Below are 25,903 nucleotides of genomic sequence, written 5' to 3'. Positions count from 1 at the left end.
GTGCCCCCAACATGCCAGATTCAAACACCATTTGCTGCTGATGATTTTGATTGAACACTGTGGAAAATATTACCTCAAAGTTAATTTTTACTAATCAAGCCTTCTGAGCTGGACCTAGTCCTCACCTACTCATAGCACTGCCAACTTTCCCATTTCCTTTCATGCGCTCATTAAGTCATCACAGAAATCAGCCACCTCCAATTGAAGGTGTCAGCAATTATTAGCTTTAGTCGAGCTGTGGTATTTGACAGTGACATTGCATGCCTTTTTAAAAAGCCTGCAGAAACACTTTGACCTTTGAACCACCAAAAACACTCATTCCCTGAGTATACATATGTCTCCAAAAAACAATGAGTCTCTAGAAAGTGGTAAAAATACCAAGAGAGGTCAACCTTCGGTTACGGACACTATAATATACCTGAATGAAGCTAAAAATAGCTAAACAAACCCAGCAAATATTGGAAATGAATGTAAAATGCTCAACATTTCCTAATCAGCTCCTGCAGTATGCCAGTTGCCTCAGTGGCTAATTTCTAATGTGTCTGTGACTACAGGAAGGGGACAGGCCTGGTGACCTTGGCAGGATATCATGACAAAGAGTTTGTATCACTCAAACAACATACACAGCAGTCTCTGTGTGTGGGCTCTGATGCTCTTTCCATTTTAAAAGGACATTAGGGCTAATGGTAATGGTATCTCAGAGGTTTCCAAGCCCCTTTCCAGTACTGTCCTACACGCACAGCCAAAGAGCATAGTCCATTAAGAAAGCAAACAATGTGGATATTTTTCATAGTCCACACAGGGCACAGAGTAAACATAGCTACAACCACAAGCAATTAAAGGCTAATCATGTGCTTTAGCTTTTTACCAGTTCTCAAAATCTTGAAATTATTCTTTAATAACACAAAAGGGTGTAAGAGTAAACATTTCCAGGAATCTGCCTGTAAACTTGCAGGCAACATCCCTTTTACGCATTAGGTACTGAGGGCAAAGTTTATGTGTGGAAAAAAAAATGTGTTGCTGAGCATTGTGCATGTGAATACAATTTTTTTTTCCACGTCGCCAAGCTGCAAAGGCTCATTACGATTATGTGCTTTATGTGTAAACAGAGTACACGTTAGCTATAGCCACGCTCATGGAAACATGGGGTTTGACACCTTTTGGCAGACTCTTAGCACAATTGTGAGAAGCTGCATTGTTTGATCCAGCCTGGGATTAGCAATGGCCACAGACTCCTTTGTAGTCCAGTAACTCCACTGAGTTTCCAGGAGCTAACCGATAAGGCTGCCATTCTGTGTACTGGCTCTGAAGTCAAGGCAGCTAATTATCATCCTCCTCTGGGCTGATTAATTTATTCAGTCTAGACTAATTTATTTAATCGGGTAAAGGTAATTCATTCGAATGGTATTTTCACACTTTCACTTCCCAACTTAAATAACCATAGCCACTTAATATTCTTTTTATTATCAAAAGCTGTTTGTAGCCAGTCGACTGTGGATGATGTGTATTGCTTCCTTGAACACCTTCTTCACATATCCATCATGTCATTCTAAAAACAGGCTGTGAGCAAAGTGTGTAAATAAACACTGCACTTGCTGCTCCAGGAGGGTCAATAAAACTACAAAGAGAAATGCATTTAGAGATCCTCAATGAGAATCTCATTGTTCATTCCACCCCTGCAATTTGTGAGGATAGCCCAGCAAATCAATACAAGGACCATTAAGCTTAACAAACCTGGTTTGTCTATAAACTGCCTGCAGGCTCTCTAGGACAGCCTGCCTACCTGTAAAGGCTTAAAGGCAGGTGGTTTATATAAAGCAGAACGAAATTTGCCTCTGACACAGTGTATCCTGACATTTGCTTGTCACTTAATACCAAGAACCTTTCAGGTGTCATGTGGTGACGTAGATAACCCCTCACATAACACCACAAATGTATGCCCTTGCACGCGCTCAAGCCCCCCCGCACCACCACCATCACTGCTTGGTATGATTTGACATCGTGAAATGGAGCAGTGCATAACCGTTTCCCCATTATGCAAAGTTATATTACAGCTATTTTTTTGTAATCTCTGTCAGTCATGTCATTCTGTGGCAACAACCTCTGGGTGGCTGTAACACTGAGATATGGAACTTGAAAGAAACAGGATGAAGCCTAATAGATGAACCACAGCCTAATGCAGCATGCAGACACAATGACACATCAAGATTCAGCGCTGGAAATGAGAGCTGCTATTAAAAGTCCAACTCTATATATTTACTCTGAACTGATAGCACAGCTTTTAGCTTGAAAGAATGACATATGCCTCACTGTATATCTGTTTATTGCTGTTAAATTCAGTTCATTAGAGCATTCGTTTATTTTAATCATTTTAGGTTTTCCATTAATGTTTAGTTAACAATCACTATTAACAGCATACTACTTCTTCTTCTGCATAACAAATCACATTCCCTGTAAAATATTACTGTATAATTACATTAATGTTTCCTGTTGTTTAATAAAACAATATTGTTGTGGGATTGTTACTGTGAAAGTACAATTTTTACAAAAAAGTATTGCATAAGAAAATATTTCGATTTTCTTTCCTCTGTAAAACTCCACACAAGAGTATTTTGCTGCCTTCAGACACTTTTGCAAGCAGAAACACATGCAACAAACAATTTTTTTTCACCACTTAATTGCCTTACTTAGCCTTGCTGCTTTTGTAATGGGTAATTGGTTGTCATGACAGTCTATTCATAGCTCAGAAGCCTGAGCAACAAAAAAAAAACCCTTACCAAATATATTTGAAGTCAGCATGTACAAGATCACTGATGGAAGCTTTCCTCTACTCTAATGTCTAGTAATAAAGGAAATTACAGAGTCTTGCTAATATCATGCAAACATGCTGAACTGGGTTTAGTTTATTCTTTGTGGTGGTGCAAGAAAATGTATTATTTATGTATGAGGTATCTGCGAACACTGCAATTATTTAACAAAATGAAACAGGAAATTTGGTCTGACAGCTTAAATTCTTTTAGCTTGCACATTTAAAGCTTACTAAAACCCATGTTTGCATGTAACATGATCATACTCACAACCTAGGTAGATTTCATCAGATGATTCTTTGTGTGCAAACATGACGAAAAGAGGTCAGATCTTAAAATATTCAGTCTTTGAGCTGTTGCAGAAAAACATGCAAAGCCAGCGTTCACCAAGGTCTGTTCAGAAAAGAAAGCACTATTAATGTAAGCTGCTAATGAGATATATACATTATGCTTAAGTGGACTGGCTTACAACAGATTTCTGCATGCTTCATTCAGTCATGGTGATTATCTGTTAGCGCTATTCGCAAGAATTTAGATTTTTTTTATCATTGTCGACAATTAAACGCTGCAAAATACTAATTATAGGAGCTGATGTTTGGATGATGTATTTCCACCTTTTGGAACACTACAATTGCTGGTCTTCAATTATGTATGTATCTTCTAGCACATCTACTACTAATTTGTTAGAGCTGTTTCAGAATAATACCTCTCTAATTTGTAAAACAAAATATTACAGGTTAATGCTGCCAATTTCCTCATGTTCACGTTCATTTCCTGTCTTGACCTTTTGACCTACAAGAACTTCACTGGCCGAACAGTTAAGGTTAACTGCTGTATATAACTAATTTCTTGAATCATGAAGGTCCTGCTGTACACTGCTAAGCTTCCAAACACCCGCTGTCATGCACAAACACACAGTAACCTTTCTCTGTCACTGTGGTAACCTTTCTGGTAACCACAGTGACAGGCAAAATAGAGGTGGGAAGTAATGGAAGGAAGTTAGCCCTCTCGGTTGGAGAAGGCTGACCTGTGGAGTTGGGTTTGTTCAGGTGTGACATAAATGTAGGCGGCCAAGGTAAGGAAACTGAAATAACAGAAACTCTTTTTGGCAGCTCACCTTCTCTTTACCAAACTCACACTTCCTATGAGATATTAACCAAGTTCACTGAGGGGGTACAGGTATTAATTTCACTGGAAAAGCGCAACTTATTTCACTCTATATCTCAGCTGCCCCCCTTTTATCCATGAATACAGGTTTTCAAATGCCTACCAGAATATAACAGTAAATATCAAACAGTAGATACAACTGACTCCTGAGCTATTTGGAGGGTTGAACAAGAAATGAAATCACTGGGTTCTTCGTGTCATTGCTTGACAGAGAATTGGGGGGAATTACACTAGCTGGTGTAATTATATGAGTCAGACATAACACAGACACACACACTCTAAGAGAGCAAGAATGTAAGATAGATAAATACAATAAGAGAAAAATAATATTATTGAAGCTGCACTTTCTTCTCACTTCTATTATGACTTATCCTTGAAATACAGCAGCAATACACTTGGTATGGCCTGCTGATGTGCACGCATTTTTTTGACACAAAACATGGATGACAAATGCACTTTGAAATCTAGAGTAAATTAAAGCAAGAAGGCCACCATACATCCTCAGGCTAAAGCAGTGATTGATTCGTGCCGACTGATTGATTGACTGGTTGAAACAAGCAGTGAGCTGGCATTTTCTGACATCCTTGAAGAAAATTAGTGCAGACAAAGCCTATTTTTCAAGCACCTTGAAGACACTACTGATTAAGTCAAATGCTGCCCCTAGTCGTGTATGCACACATAACCGGAGAGAATCTTCCATCACACAAATGCACAAGTTATCAAAGTTTTGATGACAGAGTGAGATTTTCTCAATGACTGCACAAGGAAAATGCACACGTCAAGCACTTTTGGGTAGTTTTTGTCAAGTGTCTGTTCAGGGGATGGTGTGTGTGTGTGTGTGTGTGTGTGTGTGTGTGTGTGTGTGTGTGTGTGTGTGTGTGTGTGTGTGTGTGTGTGTGTGTGTGTGTGTGTGTGTGTGAGTGTGTAACCATTACAGAGGTTGCTCCCTAACACTGGCTGTGTTTGTCATTGTTAGAATGGTTTGGCATGCTATTATGGGTAAAAAAGTTTAACCTAAAGATAGATGCTGATTGGTCTCTTTCTGTACTTCTGTATGACATTATTAAATGTCATACATACTTGAGGGCTGTATATAATGTTACTACTGGGCACACTGAGTACCATGGCTTTAGTGTTCGGGAAATTGGTGTTCTCTCTATCCTTTTCCTGACCAAGAAATAACCCTTTTTCCACTGGAAAAAATATATAAAAGCAACAGTTGAAGCAAATTGAGCTGTTTCCATTAGAAAAAGTGAGGATGGGTCATCCTGTGTACGAGGACTGCACAGCAGGTATTTGCTTCAGCTGTTCTTCTCCTCTCCTCTTACTTTTCATTAGTTTTCATTTGATGTCAATTATGCAGTTTTTTTAGATTATATTTATATAATCTAAAAATATAATCTAAAATATATATATTTATATTTTAGATATACATTTATTTAAAAAAAAATCCCCTCTTGTCCCTGTTGTCCTTCAAGCTTGGGTCCTCTACCAGAGGTCTAGGAGCTTGAGGGTCCTGTGCGGTATCTTTGCTGTTCCTAGAACTGCGCTCTTCTGAACAGAGATCTTGGCTGCTATTCCTGGGATCTGCTGGAGCCACTCGCCTAGCTTGGGGGGTTACTGCACCGAGTGCTCTGATTACCAGTGGGACCACTCGAGCTCTTTTCTGAGCCCTTGGTACTTCTCTAGCTTCTCCTGTTCCTTCTTCCTGATGTTGCAGTCATTAGGTATCACTACATCTATCACTACAGCCGTTTTCCTTTGCTTTTCCACTACTACTATTTCCGGTTGGTTAGCCGTCTGTATCTGGAAGTCCCAGGATCTTAGCTCGGTCATTCTCGACCATCGGATGTCTCCCATTTTGACCTCGGGACTTCCAGGCCATACTTGGCACAGATATTCTGCTGGCAATTTGGTTATGACGTTCCATCTATGCCCTGCCTGCGAGCATCATGCACTTATGTGCTGCAATGTGCTGAATTGTCTCAGCGGCATCTTTACACAGCATGCACCTGGGATCTTGCCTGGTGTGGTACACCCCTGCCTCTATGGAGCTTGTACTTGGTTGCGGCCATCTTCTTGATGTACTTGTGGATGTTCATTGTCTCCTCCTGGTCCGTGGTACTGATACTCACTAGCCCCCCAGCATCCTTCCTTCCACTTAGCTCATATCCGAGGTAGGCTTGGTTAGCATGGGGGGTCTAGCTCGGGGACCCTTACTGGATACAAACGCCCTGGTTGGGAGTCGAACTCACGACTCCTGTTTCAAAGGCGTGGAACGGTATATACTATTTTTATCTTTTCCTTTCTTTCTTATTATTTCTTTGTTTTTGTTTTTTAAATATATCGCCACCAATTGGATCACATAGGCAAGCAAAGCATTTTTTGGCCATGGCAACTTTGGAAAATTCTAAAGGAAGATGCATATCACGTCTTAAATGTCACACTTCGCTGGCAGCCAGCCCCGAGGTTGTTGATTTCCAAACTCCACGGGGCACTATGCCGCTGACCGCAGAGGTGTGGGTGGGATACAAGGTGGAAGGAGGAAAAAAGTGTTTCTTGCGTTTGCCAGCTGCTCCTTTAGCTCACACAGAAGAAACACACAAACATGCACATACATCAATCTCTTGTGTCACAGTTTCACTGCCTGTCACCATGGTGACACCCTAAAGCTACAGCTGTCTGACAGAAGACTGACTGAACTTGCCGTGATTTGTGAATTTTGTGGTTTTGCATAGGCTTACACAAATACTCTCGCAACTTCAATTGGCAATCAGCTGAAAAAAGGCAGAGTTTTTCTCCTCTTTAGGTCAATTGTTAATAACAATCACATTCACATTCATCATCTACTTCCTCTGTGGATGCTGTGCAATGATTAGAATTTCATTCAAATATGAACACGTATTAAAACAGATGTTGTTTTCCTTCAGGAAATGTTTCACTCTTCTCTTCTCTTCTCTTCTCTTCTCTTCTCTTGCTCTATCAGACCCTTGCCCCAGGCATGTTTTTTTCTGAGTGACATTCACTGGTGGCACATATAAAGCAGGTTAATATTGATCTGGGCTGAGCAGGTGATGGGTTAAATCGATTATGTATGTGACAGCCCTATTTCCTAAACTTGTAAAGCTTACTAAAGAATGCCTCCAGTCAAACAGAAATAAACAAGATGAAAATGCACAATTTTGCAGTAGTATCAAAAAAAATCTGTGCATTCAGTAGTGATGTGAGAGACTTCTTGAGATGGCAGAGACACTAAATGGCAGCTCTGAAATGCATGAACTAAATCATAGAGTCTTCCTTTATCAAAATGAAATGTCTAACTTTGATAATCCACAGTTGGAAACGTCAAAGAAAGATTTGATTGAGATGTTATATTCAGCACTTTATCTGGGTGGGTACTGTGACGCAGAAATAAAAAAAAAAGACTGATGATTCAAAACCAATCAAAAGGAGATTTAAATCATCCTTTGGAAAGAGTCTTAACAGCGACAATATGCCAGGCCATGTTTAATCATGACAGATCTTTAGAAACTGCGTGGGCGTGTGGGAGGGTGGGTGAGTGCAGGCAGAGAGACAGACTGGAAGACAACGTGCACTCATTTCATACATCGTAACATTTGGGCATTTTAGCATTTTTATTTTGTATAAAAAAACGTGGCACTATTCTTTTTTTTTTTTTTTTGGAAAAGCGACAACAGTCATAAAATGTGAAAGGGCAATAAGCAGCCTTTGTGAGCTTTTAAGGATGTCTGACCTGGGTATTTTTCCAAATCACCATGAAACATCTAACAGAGCTTTTAGTAAAGCAGGTGCATTTTTAGAAAATGCATTCATTTATTTGAAAATTACCACTGTGTTTCTGCTGCTCCATCAAAACATGCTGTCATGTTGTCTCAAATGCTGGTAAAATAAGAATACCCTGATAAAAACAACAACAACAAAAATACTTTAAATAGTGTTTTATGTATTTTTGTCACATATAACATCTTTGGATACTTACATTTTTTCTCTATAGGATGAATAAAAATGTAAAATAGAATCTGAATTTAGGCCTTCTGTCCTGAGCTCTTCACACCAGTCATGATACTTTTTTTTAAATTACTTTTTTAAAAATTAATTCTATTAGATGACATTTCTTTTGAGAACATAGTGGAGTAGAACATAGTAGAATGAATGAAAAGTCAGGATTTTATAAGATGTCTCTGATAACACTACCAAGAAACCTTGACTCCAATAAAAAAAAAGACTGTAAGCTTTAGAAAACGAATTTAATCATTTTCACAGCAGCTATTTCTCAGCATAAGCAGCTCCAAGCCAGTTTCTAGATGTGTAACAAAGACAAGTACAATATAATTGCAATTACTAGTCAAGAAAAATCATAAAAAAGGTGTCTGGAAAATTCATTTCTTTAACTTTTATATATTTATATAATCAAAATGTTGGAATAATATAGACAAAAAGACTCATTGAGTTAATGTCTGCATACTTTGTCCTTTATAAATGCCAGAGTTACTAACAGAAAGAGTTGACAAGGAAGAGGTTTCAGCCCCTTAATCGCAGTAGAAGTCCATGTCCTGAAAGACAAGCAAAACATCAGGTTCTACTTCCTAACATGGAATGGGGAAAAAAAAGTATTCATTCATTTAAAAAAAAATGTTGCATAAAAGAATTCAATGTACTAACAGTTGTTTGGATCTTAACTGTGTTTTCTGTAAACCTCTGTGTCTCCTTCACCACAGTTGCAGGGAAGTATCCAATGATGCCCATCTGGTCCACGTACCGCTCACTGTAAATCTGCCAGCAAAAATAATATAACTCCAGCAAATTAGCATGCACCACACTCTATATGTATTATGCATAACCTTTCTTACAAAACTTGACATAATGAAAAGCCTGCTCGTTTCAGATACGGTGGACTCTGATATGCAACCAAATGTCTTTTCTTGTCAGAAAAGCCAGAAGGTTTGTGTTTGTTTACCACAGCTGTTGCACATCTTCTGTCTTTCACAACTCAAGTGTACAGTGCCATTAAACAGTGTACAAAATCTGCACATACGCTTCCAGACCAGAAGACTCCAGCGCCCTCTGCTGCAATGAGTTTGGAGTACACATAAACCACCTGACCCTTTCTGAGGTTGAGAAATCGGCAGTCAGGAGATATGAAGTAATCCAAGACTGTGGCCATGGAGAGAACATCTAATACAGCACAGGAAAAAATACAAAAGAAGAATGCGAAACATAAGCATCTACTGTTGATTTTGAAACGTGCTGCATCCTGCATGCTCTGCTATGCTTCTGTTTTTAATGCTCAGACTTACATGAGCACTCTGCATCTCCGCAAATCTTCTGGTCTGCTAGTTTATCCATATGGACAGCCCTCGTGGTCTGGTGGAACAGTCCCACACACAACAGAATCACCAGTGGATAACCCATCCTCGCCAAAAGACCAAGAACAAGCGACTGTTGTGAGTGTGTGTACGTCCGCATGTGAATGCAGATGTTTGATGGAACTTAAGACTATAAAAATCACAAACACTTCTCTCAGCCAGGACAGAATGGGCTGAGCCCCTTCATCACACATCGACTAGCCAATCAGTGTCGAGTCTCAGAAATTCCACACTCTGTAAGTATTCATTTCCATCAGGGGAGTTGGCTGACTTTTCTCAATTCTCAGCCTCTTTGCAGAAAGAAAGTTTGCTGTAAACTGTAAGTGTTACACTCTATAAAAAACACATTCGTAAGCAGTAAAGGCCTTTAAATGCTATTTCTTTACAGTCAACCAGCTTTAAGATTTATCAAATCGATTTGACCATAAACCATCTTCAATAAATATGCAAATAAAGTACTGTTCAAAAGTCTTATGCTACCACTCATCCCTTTTGCCTCCAAGAAGCCAGACTTTGTTGTAATTTTTTAAGTTGTCTTGAGGACTAGTTCTTTAGTTTTCTTTGTAGGCCTTTCAAAGGTTTTCTTTGAACACTGGCTGCTGACTCATTTTCTGTCCACTCTTTGCACCTGACTACTTTCACTGACCGACCTATGAATCACTGAAGCAAAACATGTTTACTTAACTCATAGAATCAACCAGTGTTGAGTCTACACATAACAGACAACTTCGCAAATAATCCATTTTAAATTGTATCCTTTTAGCTGCCTGTTGCCAAAACACATCTATTGTTCCCATGTCTTTAACTGAATTCCAGAATAATGCACAAGATAACACAGTTTGACAGGTATAAAATAGTATTTTTGCACCAATAAGGCAATTCCAAAGGCGCTATTAGCTAAAATCTTGCTGTATCTCGGCAAAGTGTGCAGTGTGTCCATTAAAACATTTGAAATTGGACAAGTGGGGGACAAAACAAGAAGCAGCCTACAAACCTGTCTATAGCAAATGAAAATCATGCTCTTAATAAACAGAAAAAGATCCACCAGAGACTTGACATGGGAGCTTAGATGTATATCTGGGCCTTCAGTTGATCCATCTACTGTTCACTGAAGCTTAATCATCAATTATCTCAATGGAAGTGTGGCTGCTTAAAAGGGAAGCATGCTTGCATGCTTAAGAAAGGGAAACAGTTAGAAAACGCTGAAGTATGCCATATTACACAAGATCATCATCAATATGTAAAAGGGAGGTCAGGTTAGACGTACAACAGTGAGTGCCTACAGCCCTCTGTGAAACACAGCAGCAGTTGTGTTAGTGTCTTCTTAAAATTGTTGCAAGTATGATTGTAGAAAAGTACTATCAGATCCACCATGCAATGCCATTTCTGTAGTGTGGGATTTGCAATTGCTTAATTTTGGCAACGATCCAAAACACACTGAAAATGCCTGGATACAAACACATCAGCGTATCAGTCATGGATTGACCTACTGAAGCAGTGTGGGATCATTTTGATAGCGAAGAGAATGAAAGGCAGCCAACAACCAAAAGAAGAGCTTATAATGTCCTGGGGAACTATTCCAGAAGACTACTTAAAGAAACTGCAAGAAACCTTCCTAAGACAGAGCTCATCATCATGCTGAAGAATAAAGCGGCCATACAAATATTGACTTTCAAGCTGGTTAGACTTATAAAGTTTGTTTTTTTACCTTGCAAACTCTGTTTGCATTTATGTTTGCACACATTTCAATAAAAGCCTGCACCTAGTTCCCACTTTACTAGCAAAATATAAAGAAACAAAGGGTGACAAGACTTTTGCACAGCATTGTGATTCATATCGAGTTTGTAAAATGTTTAGCTTACACATCACTTCCTTTGGGTGTCGCTAAAGCGGCTGCAAAAAAATATAGGTCAAACAAAATTACTAAATATTGTGTAAAATTGGGTACCCGATTTTACATTGATTTTAACTGTCTGTGAAACAGCTTATATCCAGACTTGAATTGAAAAACCTTGCGTATATGACGTGACGTGTAAAGAAATAAATCCCTTAATCTTAGCAGTACAAGATGACAAAATCACTAATTTAATATGTAAATACATAATTAAATACCTAAATGTAAATACCTTACAACGTTGAAGGTAAATGTGCTTGACGGTCATGAGGTTCTGGTTGAAATATAGTTCGATTGCAAATATAACAATGCCCAATCAAGTTTAATTTTTCAAATAGTAATCTATTTGAAAAGTTCAATGTTGTCCTTTCACCCACTGTGTTCTCGGGATCCCGAAGATTTTATATATAAGAGCTGTATTTTCAACACATCTTGTCTAACTTATGGTCAAGAAATCACACCATTTTACAATTCCCTCAGTTTCTTTTCGCTGCTTGCTGGATATCAATTCAACAAACCACTTTCAGTTTACCTGGCTAGATGATAATTGTTAGTAATTATAAGTCTTTCTTAGCAGCTGAAATAATGAAGTTGAATCTTCCCAGAAATACCATACAGATACAAAACCTGAGGTAATAAAGCCTCAAGGGCGTTGGCATGCAGGTCACATTCCTTATAATTAAACTGGTGACATATTTTAGATGTCATCAACTTTGTAAACAAGCTGGACATTACGCACTTATTTCCTTCATCTGATGCAAACCACTGAAAACCGAGTATGTTTACATCTATATGTAGGCGGGTGGGGTTTAAACTGACATGCAATATGAGTAAATAGGAAAACAAAATGAACCTCTCCCTCGCGCTACGCAGTTATTTAAAACAAACGCACCATTGGCATTTGGCTGTGACGTAGGCATACTGTAAACTCAAAGCCGTAGTCTCGGCCGGTGCTGTTATTGTTCAGTTCGCGGAGTTTGGGGGGAGGGTATTGCTTTATTTTTTATTTTGGGGGCTGCACACTGCCATTATCGGGGTAATTACAACCACCCCAATGCCTGGCCCGAGGTATATATTATTTATATAGCGTCAGAATCTGTCTAAGTAGTTGTAAGCTAACAAGTTAGGTCCCAAAGTAGCCGATGGATGCGCGGGTATCGGAGTTATTTGGCTCAGGAAACGGACACAGCTCTGGATCTGGTGGTGTGTCCAGCGGCAAGCCTGCGAATGGCTATGGGGTAGCCCCCAAAAAATCCTCTGCAAAGAACAAGAAAGCAAAAGCTCGATTATCCCGCAACTTCAAACCAAGCAATAACACCCCGTATCTACCTCCAGAGGTAAGGCTAAAAATACGCGCACAATTAGCTATTTCGAGTTAATATTTCCCGGGCACTGGAAAGCCTGTCACTAAGAGTAAGCAAATGGATTTTTGTCTGTTGTAACGCTACTCGTAGGTTTGTCATTGTATTTCCTGTTTTGAGGGTTAGCTTCCCCACTATTGACTTGTCTTTGAACCTGCAGTGACACGTAGCTAGTCGGTACAAAGAAAATGAATGGTACCATTTCAAGCGTAGAAGTTTTGCGTTTGCTGTTGGCTTACGACTTTCTATTTACAGTAGTTTTGCAGAAATAGGCCTAACGTATGTTAATTGAAAGTTTTTTGATTAAAAAAATGCAAGTATTTTGCTAGCTAGCAAAAGAAGATCAGCTGTGTTTGTAAATAGGGGGCGGGTGCATAGCTCAGCCAGCCGACCTCTAGATAGTGATACTGTGAGTGTCTGACATTCACTCAGCCAAGGACTGTGTTACTACACAAAACTTTTTTTTTTTTACATGTATTTATTTATTTATTTATTTATTGTACAGTGACCTCCGTGTGTTGTCATTACCCACCAGCTGCGTTTTTTAAACGTGACACTCAATCCTAAACTGTTCTTTAACCTTTACTGATCATAAGCTGCCCAGTATAAAATTGCTGTCAGCTGATCACTGAATATAACTAGGTCCCCTGTCATAAGTGATTACATGACAGATATTTTCGCGACTTGGTTTACCTTAAATGTATTGATTTTGACTTTTAAGCATGTGTATGTAATGTGTAATAACATATTAAGTCGCTGTGTAAGGCTAAGCAAGCGGTTAGCCTGTTTGTATAGCTCTCAGTGACTGCCTATTCATAGAGAACACTGACTGCACATTCAGTCAAACTGCTTTTCTTTTTCTCTTTAAACAAATCAATAGTCTGTTGTCTTCCTTACAGTTTTACAGCTGTTGTTTCTTTTCTGTCTCTCTTTGTTTTACTCCCTGTCTCTTAGGCTGAAGAGGGAAATATAGAGTACAAGGTAAGCAAATTAGCTGTGACGCAAAGTCTTTGTTTTGTTCATAGAGCTAAAATGCTTTACATAACACCATAAAACTGATTTATATATGGATCAATTCTTGTGATGTGGATGTTATTGGAAATTTATCAGTATGCAGTATGTGTGAATATATAGGGGCAGTCTTTCCATTGAAATATAACACCACTGTGGATTAAGTTAATCTCTAGTTACTAGAGCATTTGTAGTATCAGGACAGCCGCTTCTTGTCAATATAGAGCTTTTTTATTGCCTTGGTCCTACAGTAATCATTTGTTTATGTCCAAAATAGTGTTGAGTACTAATTAGTAATTTCTTTTCTTGAATAGCTCAAGCTAGTGAACCCCACACAATACCGCTTTGAGCACTTAGCAACACAAATGAAATGGCGACTGCAGGAGGGCCGAGGTGAAGCTGTCTATCAAATAGGTGTCGAGGACAATGGCATGCTGGTGGGACTATCAGAGGAGGAAATGAGGGCTTCACTAAAAACGCTCCATCGGCTTGCAGAGAAGTAAGTCCAGTATTTTTATTCCGTTTACTGACTGATAGTTATTCTGCTGTTGTAGTTTACCTCATCTACCAAAACACAAAGAACTGTACTTACGTTTGTTTTTCGTGACAGAGTTGGAGCGGACATCACAATTTTAAGAGAGCGAGAGGTGGACTGTGACTCTGATGTGTCTCGTAAGATTGCTGAAGTTCTCATTCGCAAAGTGCCAGATGACCAGCAGGTTAGTGTGGCTACCTGCACATGGATATCTCTGGATGTTTAAATTCTTGGGCATTTTTAAGTCATTTTGGTGTTGTGTTTTTCTCCTTAGTTCTTAGACCTACGAGTAGCCGTACTGGGCAATGTGGACTCGGGCAAGTCCACTCTTTTGGGTGTTTTGACACAAGGTGAGCTGGACAATGGACGGGGAAGAGCGAGGCTCAACCTTTTCAGACATCTACATGAGATTCAGACTGGACGTACTTCGAGCATTAGCTTTGAGATTCTTGGCTTTAACAGCAAAGGAGAGGTGAGAAAACGTCCTCTATAAAATAATATATATTACACCTTATTTATGTACTTTTACATCAGTTGTGATAAGTAGCAAAAAGTAAATACATCCATTATATCATAATTTTTACAATTTTGGATGTTTTACTACAGATTCCTATTCTGATATATATTAAACTACTCCATCTGCATGAAATGTTAGTAACTGATAGCTAATTTTGTTTGTTTGTTTGTTTTCTTTTTTTAGGTTGTGAATTACAGCGAGTCTCGGACAGCAGAGGAGATTTGTGAGAGTGCCTCTAAAATGATCACATTCATTGATCTGGCGGGTCACCACAAGTACTTGAAAACCACCATCTTTGGCCTCACCAGTTATTGTCCAGATTTTGCAATGCTTGTGGTCAGTGCGAATACTGGAATTGGTGAGTATTAAAAACCCTCAGAGGTCCTTAGGGACATTTATTGTCTTTTGCATTTTTAATTTTAAACCATTTTCACTGTGTTGAGTGGAATATAGCCAAATTTGTCAAAGAATTTTCTTTTTAATTATATTTTATAATTGTGGTGTAAATTCATTGAATTAGCCTAAAATGGCTAAGCTACAGAAATGCATCCACCTTAGTCCCTTTGGACAAAAATGTCCCATTGAAACCCATTATAAACGCTATTTTTCACGCCAGAAAAATTACGGTCAAAGGGATCGTCAGGTTTCCAGCTTAGGTTTCGTTTTGGACTACAGGCTTTAGAGTTGTAATTTTTTTATTTGTCCACCGGGTGGCGCCCTTGCTTCACATTTGACCTCTGCTGGAAAACAGCGGGCTGCTTGGACAGACCTGCCGGAAATGAAGCCTCATCTCCGGCGTGCAGCAGCGGCTTCGCCCGCTGATCGGGCGGGACCATTTTTTGGTCCCTAGGACCATGAGAGGGTGCATTATTTTTTTTTTAGTCAACAGGAAATGACGTATTTGTTGTCACGTGGTATCGGGCGTGTGTGCTGGAAAAAGGGGTCCCCGGTGATCGTGCCCCGGTAATCGTCGCGACTTACCCCGGCAAGATGCACTTATTTCGGCCTAGAGGAGGAGCATTTGCCGCCTGGAGACCATTTTCTGGTCCTGAAAAAAAAAATAAAAGGCGATCGAAATGACTCTTGGTGCCAATCTTTAGTCCATCTAAAGGCCTAATTATAATAACAATTGAATATTACCTCAAATGTTTTTTTTGGAAAATATTCAAGTTTTATGTTTTTTGGGGCAAAAAAAGCAGTGCGCTCATGTGACGAAACCGGGATATAAAGGGTTAAAATCCGCGAAATGTAATTAAAACTTGACATGAATATTTCAAGGAGAAGTGAAAAAAAAATTAATATTTAATATTTTTATTGCACATTTTGGGGAATGGACATAGGCTTAAAGGTGGATGCATTTTTTTTTTAATGTGCTCCTGCAAAAAAAATAATGGCAGGTCAAAATGAATTTTGGTGCCAATCTTTGGACCATCTAAAGGCCTAATTATAATAACAATCAAATATTACTTCAAATGTTTTTTTTGGAAAATATTTAGTTTTTTTGTTTTTTGGGCTAAAAAAAACAGGGCGTTCGTGTAATACAACTGGGATTTAAAGGGTTAAAACAACGAAAATATAATTAAAACTTTATATGAATATTTCAGGGAGAAGTAGTTTTAAAAGACTGACCAATTTAAAGTGGAAAAAAATATTAATACATAAGATTTTTATTGCACTTTTTGGGGAATGGACATTTATGTCCATTAGGGACCAAGGTGGATGTCTTTTTTAAGGATCTCCAAGGTTAAGTGAACGATTAAATTTTCTCCAAGTTCTATTCAAATGTAACTGTTGTTGTGCAAGATAGTAATGCAGTTTGCTGTTCTGGTTGAGAGATAGCCCATGTTTGTGTACACCATACCCCCACACTGTAGTGCACAGTTATGGCTTGGCACTTTGCTGACATGTGATAGCTGAGGTTATGCAATAAACCAACCTTCATCTTTGCTTGGCAGTGTAAGTCCCAAAATATCTCAGGTATCATAATTTCAGGGCAGAGTACTTTGACCCACTGGGGATAGTGCTGCGCTCTTGCAAAGCTAGTGTGTATTTCAGCATTGCACTTGACAGTCACAAGAGGTTTTCTCAAATCTTGCAAGCATTTGGCCTTTTCAGTGGGGTTAAGGCTTGACATGTGTCTTTACCATATAACCAAAGATAAGAAGAGAATTCAGATAAGTTGATCAGGTGCTACACTCTTCCAGAGGCAAAAGAAACATGCTGATTTGCATATTGTTGTGATGCAAATCGGATCTTCACAGTCCAGCTTTACCCAAGTTCTTCCTGTATTTTTATTCTTCTGTAAAAATGAAATCACTAAACCTTACTTCAGTATTATGTTTCACATCTTGTTCTATTTATAGGTAATGTGTTATTGTATAATGTGCTCAACCCCAACATTTTCATGATAGCATTAGCTGACATTGAGTGCAGGAAGCTTGTATCCAGGAAGGACCTACTTGGAAACCTGAGCCTCCGAGACTCGTTGGTCAGCCTAAACAGCTTTCTGTTTTACATTTGAAAACATACTGTTTGATTATGTTTGCTGTTAGAGCTGAAAATATAAATATGAATAAGTGTTGCACTACAAAGCCGTTTGGGATTTACACCAACAATACCAGGTGGCACACCCTTAGACCATTCACCCATTGTGACACACAGCATTTCAGTGTGTATCAGTGAACACAGATAAGAACCCTTTGCTCAAGGCAAGAGACCATCTGGAAACAGTCCTCTATGCAATACACCAAAGTAATATATTATTATTAAGAAAGCTGTAGTTTTGTTTACGTTTCGCAAGTGGCACTAAAGCCTGTATAGGAAACCTGAGCCTTTGAGATGTTAGTCATTAAGTGCTGTAGCTCACATCCGGTTGGAGTTATTGGATGAGCTATATGCATCTGCTGTTAATGCATGGCTGTACTTTTGGCTTCTCCCTTACTCACAAGGGGTTGTTTCGCGTTTTTCATTTGGTAGATTTTATCCCAGATTTCCCGACACAGCCCCAAAGGGCTTTGTGTCACTTCCTGGGAGCGAACAAGAGATCTTTCACTTTTAGGCCGATATGAAAACCATGACATTACAGAGCCAATTAAAAAAATATATATTTTTAGCTGCTCTTATTATTCACAAGGGGTTGCCACAGCAGTTAGCTCTGCCTGTTTGATTTGGCAGTGTTTTTATGTTGGATTCCTTTCCTGACACAACCCTGATGGGATTTGTGTTTTCTTCCAGGGTTGAACTGCTATTTAAGCTTATTTTGATTATATGAGTTGACTGATTCCATGCCAAAATAAGTCTGTGTTATTTTCCGAGGCTGTTTATTTCTAAACAGTATTAAATTGAAATACTGCAATTTCATAAGCAGTTAGTTTTAGTGCTAACGCAAAAACATAACTGATTATTAAATATTAAAAAATACTAAAGGGTTTATTGGGCACAGTCAGAGTATAATTAAATGCTTCAGAAAGTCCTATCTGTACTCCTTGTTTATTTACACTGTTCTGCAATGGTTTGTCTATCTTTGAGTAAATAACTAATAACACTGTCAGCATCAAACGAATAACTACACTCAGTAAAAATAAAGGTAATTTAAATAATTTGTAACAACAGGATAATACATTTATTTCTGATTTTTAGCAAAATAATTAAAAACACATTAAAGTACAATGCATTTTTTTCATAAAAAGGGCATGGATAAATTAAGTTCCTAAGTGTATATTTGTTTATACTTAAATAACCCTTATTAATGCAGCGTAGGCGTTACTGTGTTTATGTGGGTGTCTGTTCTAAAATAGGACGTGCAGGGAAAATGGGGTCAAGAATGTAGATAGGAAGGGACATGCCGTCTGCAACCCAAGAACTACAGCTTTAATTATGAAACAGCGTAATGGATCCGTGTAATGCATAGGGCTTCTCTTGGGTTGTAACTTTTAAGCTAAGAAGCCAAAGGGCGAGTAATCTTTTTGCATCATTTAGTTATGCTTTACTTTTTACTGCACTGTGACACATTTACCTCACCTCAATTTTTTTTTCAAAACTCAGTTTGTGTTTTTCTGAAATGTGAATCTTCTTGAGACCAAAATTAAGAGAACATGAGAAGTCACTTTGTTTAGAAGAGCTACTATTTGGCACTCGTGGAAACATCAGAGACATAGTTACAGTATATGTTTGAATACTTTGAATCAGTCCTATCCTCAAACTGTTTCTCTAATGACATAAAAGTCTTTTATTGTGGTATGTGCTATATAACCCTTCGTGTATATAGTCTTTGATTTGCATTAAGTCTGGGTTTGTAGTAGAGCTGGGCGATATGAGATTTTTTCATATCACGATATGTTTTTTTCATTTCAGGCGATAACGATATCTATCACGATATAAGCCAAATAACTATATTTGTAAGATTTAAATGTGCCGTTGCTCACAAGTAAAATGTGAAATAATCAGCAGCTTGTTTTTAAATATTTATTTCCCATAATAAGTTCAACAGGGTAGATGTACTTAAGGAACATGAGACTTTTTCAGATAAATAAAGGCAAATATTGCAAACTACACAAAAGGCAGCCGCTAAAGCGTTTAAGTTTCAAAATAGAACAAACGAAACAGACTAAATTGTCAATTCCACTTAGAAATAAAGTATTAATTCTAAAAATAAATCTTAGTTTGTTTTACAGAAGAACAGACAAAACTGACTAACTTTTGTCAATATCAAGTAAACTGAGAACTAAAAGGAAATTCTCAATCTCTCCTTGTTGTATAGCTGAGCTTTTCAAACAGTTTTAACAGTTACTTTAGTCTGACAAAAGCCGAATGATGAATTAGCGCTTCCAGTCAGAGACTGAGGCTACGTCCACACGTACACGGGTATTTTTGAAAACGCAGATTTTCCGTTTTCGTTTTAAAAAATAATCCCGTCCACACATAAAGGGAGAAATGAAAGAAAACGCTGCTATGAACATGCCAAAGCAGCAGGTGGCGCTAGATTCCTAACCGTGCAGAAATGTTGGCCAATCAGAAGTCTAGAAGCCTCGGTGGGAAAAAGTAAACAAAGCTGGGGCATAGAAGCAGAACCGAGTCGTATGTGTGGACGGACAGTAACTGTGTGTATATGTAAGCATTTAAACACTGCAGAGAGTAGAATTAACAGTAACAGTATTGTAGAAATTCATTTCACCGAAACAATAACGTGGCGCACAGTGTGACGCATGCACCAGTTCATTGTATTTCCAGACTTGCTTTCGGCACAATTTACAGTGCATGCTACTCTGTTTTTTGTCAGACTTGAAATAGCCGAAATACCTTCACACTACGGAACTTCTATGGCTCTTCCGTTCGACAATCTCTCTGGCATTGGAACCATCATCTGTTTTCTCTTCGGTCACGCTCGGTTGATTTTTCTAGTCGGCACACTCATTTCCTCCATTATGCCCTGGCTCCATTACCCGCTGGCTGCTTCCCAAACAAACACACGTGCGGCTTGGCACTTGTGCTGTACGTAACAAGTCACGCGACGTGACGCTGCGGCTGTGATTGGTTCGGCTCTGCGCTACTGAATTTGGCTGACCTTTTTTTTTTTTTTTTTAAGAGGACAAGAGCGGCGAGGTCTATCGCGATAGCTTAATTTCTCTATCGAGTAAAAGTTATATCGCGATACATATCGTTATCGTTCTATCGCCCAGCTCTAGTTTGTAGATAAGCACTCTTATGCTAAGCAATAGGTGTTTGAGACTCAGAGGGCAGCTGTTGTGTTTGTACAAAGAATAAATCCCCTGTTTGAATTGGCGTATCTTTTTAAATTTCTTGCAAAGTCTTATTTGGATTACCGAGTCAACAGTTGGAGGTTTATAGGTTGGATTTAGCTTAGGCAATAGTATTTACGTGTGTTTAGGAAGACTTCATCCCTTCTGAAAACATGACATTAAATAAACATTGCCTTTGTCTGCTTGCTTGTGAAAGCTATTTTTGGTGAACAAGTAGTAGGCAAGATATAAGCAATGCAAAATCCCAGGTAAATCCTCTTTCTTTCTTCCTCTCCTTCTCATTCTTTTCCAGCTGGTACCACACGGGAGCATCTTGGCCTTGCCATGGCACTGAAGGTTCCCATCTTCATTGTTATCAGTAAAGTGGACCTCTGCACACGGGCCACTGTTGAGCGCACAGTGCGGCAGTTGGAGCGTGTCTTGAAGCAACCAGGCTGCAACAAGGTGCCCATGGTTGTAAGCAGTACAGATGATGCTGTCACAGCAGCACAGCAGTTTGCACAGTCACCAAGGTATGAAACACACAAGTGCAGTTTTCCATTTAATAACATGCAGTAAAGTTTGCACTCCTTCTATAATAAATACTGTAAACAAAAACTGGAAAGTAATCATTTTTATTTTTTCCTGAAACTCTCTCTCAGCATCACGCCAATCTTCACCTTGTCCAGTGTTTCTGGAGAGAGTCTAGATTTGCTTAAAGTTTTCTTTAACATCATCCCTCCTCTGAGCAACAGCAAGGAGCAGGAGGAACTAATGCAGCAGCTAACAGAGTTTCAGGTCAGTCTGAAATAATTCAATTCAGTTCAATTCAATTCGATTTTATTTATAGAGCGTTAGTTTCCAGCAACTGTCGCCTTAAGGCACTTTATATTGTAAGTTACAGACTCCACAACATTAAAATGAAATAAAGTTTGTCTGTCCGTGCAAAATGATCTTCTGGCTGTGAGCTACTGTCTTCCAAATGCACAGTGTAAATACACAGATTATTTTGATCTGAATGACAGCCATGTGCATCATTGCAGGTGGATGAGATCTACACAGTTCCAGAGGTGGGGACAGTGGTTGGAGGTACTCTATACAGGTCAGTATGTTGAAATTATTATTTCATTACAGGTTAAGTGGGTTCTTTGTTTTTAACCCAGAAATCCCTCTGACTCGCTATTCTCTCTGGTCTTACAGTGGTATTTGCCGTGAAGGGGATCATCTTGTAGTAGGGCCCACAGACTCGGGTCAGTTCCACCAGTTGACCGTAGGCAGCATCCAAAGGAACCGCTCGGCATGCAGGGTGCTCAGGGCGGGCCAGGCTGCTACACTTGCTCTGGGCAACTTTGACCGCTCATTATTGCGCAAGGTCAGACTCAGAGCTTGTCTAAATTAGTGTTTTATTAGTTAATCACATTAAAAGTATAATATATCTATCTATTGGTTAATGTAAATTGCAGTAAAAGAAACTTGGAATTTGAAATCATTATTTTCATACAAATCTGAACTATGTATGTACACCATCCATATGTTTTCCACTTACAGGGCATGGTGATGGTGAGCCCAGAGATGGATCCTACCATCTGCTGGATGTTTGAGGCTGAGATTGTCCTGCTTTTCCATGCCAAGACCTTCCACAAGGGCTTCCAGGTTACTGTGCACATTGGCAATGTGAGACAAACTGCAACAGTGGAAGCAGTGTATGGCAAGGTTGGTCCATCCGCTGAGCTAAAATGCTCTCATTAACACAGAGAAAGTGAAAAAATGGTGTTTTCAAGGCAGGAGACACACTCATCAATAAATCCATGTTTGTCACAGGCTACGTGGTTTATTAACAGTGTGTAATGGCTGGTGACCAATGGAGTTAAATCCTCAGATGGGTGTTCAGATTTGTCGTGTAGAACATAATCCATTTCTTTCATGGTGAGCACAGTTGCTCCTCTCTTTTACAACAGAAGTACTTCCTTCTGCTAGCTACAAGCAATCTATTGCCAGCTACAAGAGTACTTAAAGATGTGAAAGGCTCTGGGTAGGTGTATCTTGGTTTTCTCACATTATCAGTCTTTCAAACCAGGAATCCAAAAAACTATTCTGTTTAGTGTCTGCTCTGAAATGATACAGCAGTGATTCAAAACAAGAGAAACCAAGAATTTTGATACAATCCAGAATTATAACAAATCCTTTCTGGGATTTTTTTAAGGACTCTATTGGCACTACAGAGCTATTTTATTTGTTTGTTGAGTGTGTGCCCTTTAATCTTAATCTTGGTGTCACTATTCCACTGATTGATTTTAAAATTAAATCTGCAAGTTTAAAAGTGCAATTATATATACACAGAAACACTCATCTTTCATTTAAAAGAACAGCCCACAGGTTAATTTCTAATTTAGTGCCACTAAAGCCTCTGCTGCTGTATTTGGCCCAGATCACCTATCTCATTAATAATCCTGCCTTTGTTTGATTCCTGTTCTCGTGCTACACCACTGTACAACAGGAGGAGCTGAGGACGGGAGAGAAAGCGGTGGTTCTCTTCAAGTTCATCAAGCATCCAGAATATCTGAAGGTGGGAGCAAAGATTCTCTTCAGAGAGGGGGTAACGAAAGGTATCGGGCACGTCACCAAGCTGCTTCCCATCGTCGAGTACCAGCCATCCTAAAGACGAGATGAGGATGAGCCCTAACATTCTTCAGGCAACCACAGAACCAAACACCGTCCCACCTCAAAACAGAGTGCTTTAAAAACCACCTCCTGCTTTCTCCAAAGGCCACGCTGCCAAGTTCCCTTCACAGTAAAAGCCTTTTTGCGCGATTCTGTTGTCTCACCATGTTCCAAAGCTTTGTCACCTTCTTACATTTTGTTCCTTAGAGCCTTTTCAGTACCTGCTGATATTTTCCATCTGCTTTGTGTTGTTGAGGCTTAAAAAGTGTTGCTTTTCTTGGTACTGATGAGAAACCTTTCATCCATATCTACAACACAATGACCAAGCATCATCTACCAAAGTTCGCTTTGGAAACTTTGAAAACTGCATTCTGGCCTTTACAACGAGGTGCTGCTCACACAGTTTACACCTAAATGCACTGTTAATACATACTTCAACAATATGCTCACATGCATATTTGCACTGAGGTATAAACGCCAGCGATGATATACCCGTGCCAGGTAACTGTTTTTATAAACTCAACAGTTGCAGGTATGGAATGATTTCACACCAGTGTAACACAAGGCGCAAGTGTCACCGCCTCACAGCGCAGTGTCTGTGCAAAGTGCCTGACTGACAATTACAAACTTTTATATGCTCTTAAATCATCTCCTTGTCATAGTAACTGCTGTGTGAGCAGGTCAGAAGCTTCATTATCTTGCGTTGAGCTTTGTTGTTTCATCACTTTTATGAAGATAACGGAGAGCATTGTGTGGTATGAAAAGCTAGAACATGGCCCAGTTTGTATGTCAGTCTGCCAGGATAACTCACATTGGCAATCACTTTTTAACTGTCACATTTATCAGTGAGAACTATTTTTTCTTTAATTCACAAGTACTGCCTCACAATAGGGCGGTAAGATGATAATGATCTTGCTGCCTGTCTTTCAAGTGCTTTAGTTACTCAGGTCAGTGTAGATATTGTATTAGACAGCATTCCACTTTCACAGAACGACTCCAGTGGGACGTTGTTGCTAATTTGGGTCGAAAGGAGAACTGATGAAAAACAGATACTCCAGATTCTCCCAAAGCGATGCGTGTGATTACACATTAGTATGTGGAACTGCCTACTGATGCAGCTTTATTTAAGAGCAATTATGTTAAAGGTACTTGATGTACTCTTCACTTAAGTTACTGATGTCACAAACTCGAAGGGGTTTAGCATAGTGCCTAATGGAACTCCTATTCAAGAAGCCTTCCATTACAGCCCATTGTTTTATAACTTAGTAAAAAAAATGAAGTTGGTGCTATTGGAAAACTTTTGATATTTAGAGGAAAAAAATGTAATAAGTGAACGTTAATTACTGCTCTGTTCACGCCTGCTGTTGGCCTCACCATCTGTCTTTCTATTGCATGTTGACGTGACTTATACGCGCATTCAAAGTTTGTATTGTTTTTTTGCACCGACATCATTGATGCACAGTGTGTGTGTGTGTGTGTGTGTGTGCAAGCAAAGACAGGTAAGCTAAGAATGCATTTCAACCAAAATATTTTATAGCATTTATAAAGAGTTCAGGTGTTAAAATTTGTTTTACCGCATCTCGGAAGATTTTTATAGATTTGTAGTAGTTCTGGATTTTACAATTCATTCAAAGATTTTTCAGTCTTCTTCTTAACACCAGCTTATTTTCACTCTTTTGAAATCCTTTGAAGTCAGTTTTCCTTTTAATTCAACGTGTATTTTGATCATTTTCTGGGTGAAATGCAATATTTATGTACAGATCCAATTCGTGTATTATGATGTACATGAATAAAAGTTTTATTGTCACTTTAGCAGCTGTTTAACAGTGTTTTTTCAAAGTAAAATGTGACATTGCAGTGTTTTAAACGATATATCCTATGTGAATAGATCATGACTTCCTACACAATAGTTTTTTTTCCCCTGGTTTGGCTCCTCCTATCCTGCTCTCCAGCTGATGCAAGAAAGTGCAAGCATAATTTAGCCATTCAGGTCTGTCAATGGCTCTACAGGACAATAAGTTCACCACTGCAGAAAACATGAAGAGGATGACTCATCTATTTATGCTGCAATTGCACTCTTTGGAGTGGCAATCATGTCAAAGGTTGAACAAGCCATTGGGTTGTCTGTAATTTATGCCATTAAAGCTGCAACAGGAAAAAAAAATTCTAATACAATAATACAAAAACTGTAATTTGGCAACTGACAGGCCCTCTGACGTTATACGTCAGCTCCCTACCTGGACAACCACAGACACACAGAACCATGAACTACCACACACTTAGTGTATTTATGTTTTTACTTTTTTTTTTATAACACTTTATATTACTCACCTGATTTGGGCTGATTAGACTTAACGAGTGGAAATGGCCTCCATTGTGAGCCAAAGCCTTAAACATTGCTTGAATTATAATATCATTAAAAGTTATTATGGAAATATTTGTTTATTGGGGGTTTTTTGTTTTGTTTTTTACAATGACACCAAAATCACACACACCCTTTGCTTTAATTCAATTAATGCAGCTGATACTTATTAGCTCATCCAGCTGAAGGGCCAATGAGCTTATGTCACAGTCAGGCATCTGTCCATACTGAACAATAATCCTTCCTCTGAGGCTATTGTTCAGATTTTACAATAACTCAGACACAATAATCATCTAATAGATCTTCAACCAAATTCTGCTCCGGGTCAGGTGTGTCATTTCACAGGCAATAACCTGTGAATTGTTATGGATTTTGAGCCAGAGGAGCTGCTACATTATTGACCTGATTGATCTTTTATAACATTTCAATCTGCCCTCCGCTACATTATTTTATGAGTTATCAG

General features: G+C 38.9%; 2 protein-coding genes across 2 annotated transcripts; one reads left to right on the top strand and one right to left on the bottom strand.

The window, feature by feature from the left end:
* Positions 1-7,937: 7,937 nt before the first annotated feature.
* On the bottom strand, positions 7,938-9,859 carry LOC113035032 (otoraplin). Its single transcript, XM_026190269.1, has 4 exons — positions 9,293-9,859; positions 9,031-9,170; positions 8,658-8,768; positions 7,938-8,548 (listed from the first exon to the last, which is right to left on the bottom strand). The coding sequence occupies exons 1-4, from the start codon at positions 9,459-9,461 to the stop codon at positions 8,525-8,527; spliced, it is 444 nt and encodes a 147-aa protein (XP_026046054.1). The 5' UTR covers positions 9,462-9,859; the 3' UTR covers positions 7,938-8,524.
* A 2,299-nt stretch (positions 9,860-12,158) lies between these two features.
* Positions 12,159-24,890, top strand: gtpbp2a (GTP binding protein 2a). The gene is made up of 12 exons (XM_026190327.1): positions 12,159-12,592; positions 13,571-13,597; positions 13,942-14,126; positions 14,238-14,346; positions 14,437-14,634; positions 14,863-15,037; positions 20,731-20,950; positions 21,080-21,215; positions 21,461-21,519; positions 21,618-21,789; positions 21,966-22,130; positions 22,915-24,890. The coding sequence occupies exons 1-12, from the start codon at positions 12,398-12,400 to the stop codon at positions 23,074-23,076; spliced, it is 1,803 nt and encodes a 600-aa protein (XP_026046112.1). The 5' UTR covers positions 12,159-12,397; the 3' UTR covers positions 23,077-24,890.
* The last annotated feature ends 1,013 nt before the right edge of the window (positions 24,891-25,903 follow it).

The sequence above is a fragment of the Astatotilapia calliptera genome, chromosome 13 (assembly GCF_900246225.1).
Source record: "Astatotilapia calliptera chromosome 13, fAstCal1.2, whole genome shotgun sequence".
Classification (NCBI taxonomy): domain Eukaryota; kingdom Metazoa; phylum Chordata; class Actinopteri; order Cichliformes; family Cichlidae; genus Astatotilapia; species Astatotilapia calliptera.
Note: the sequence above shows the minus strand (reverse complement) of the source record. Positions and strands in the feature narration are given on the sequence as shown.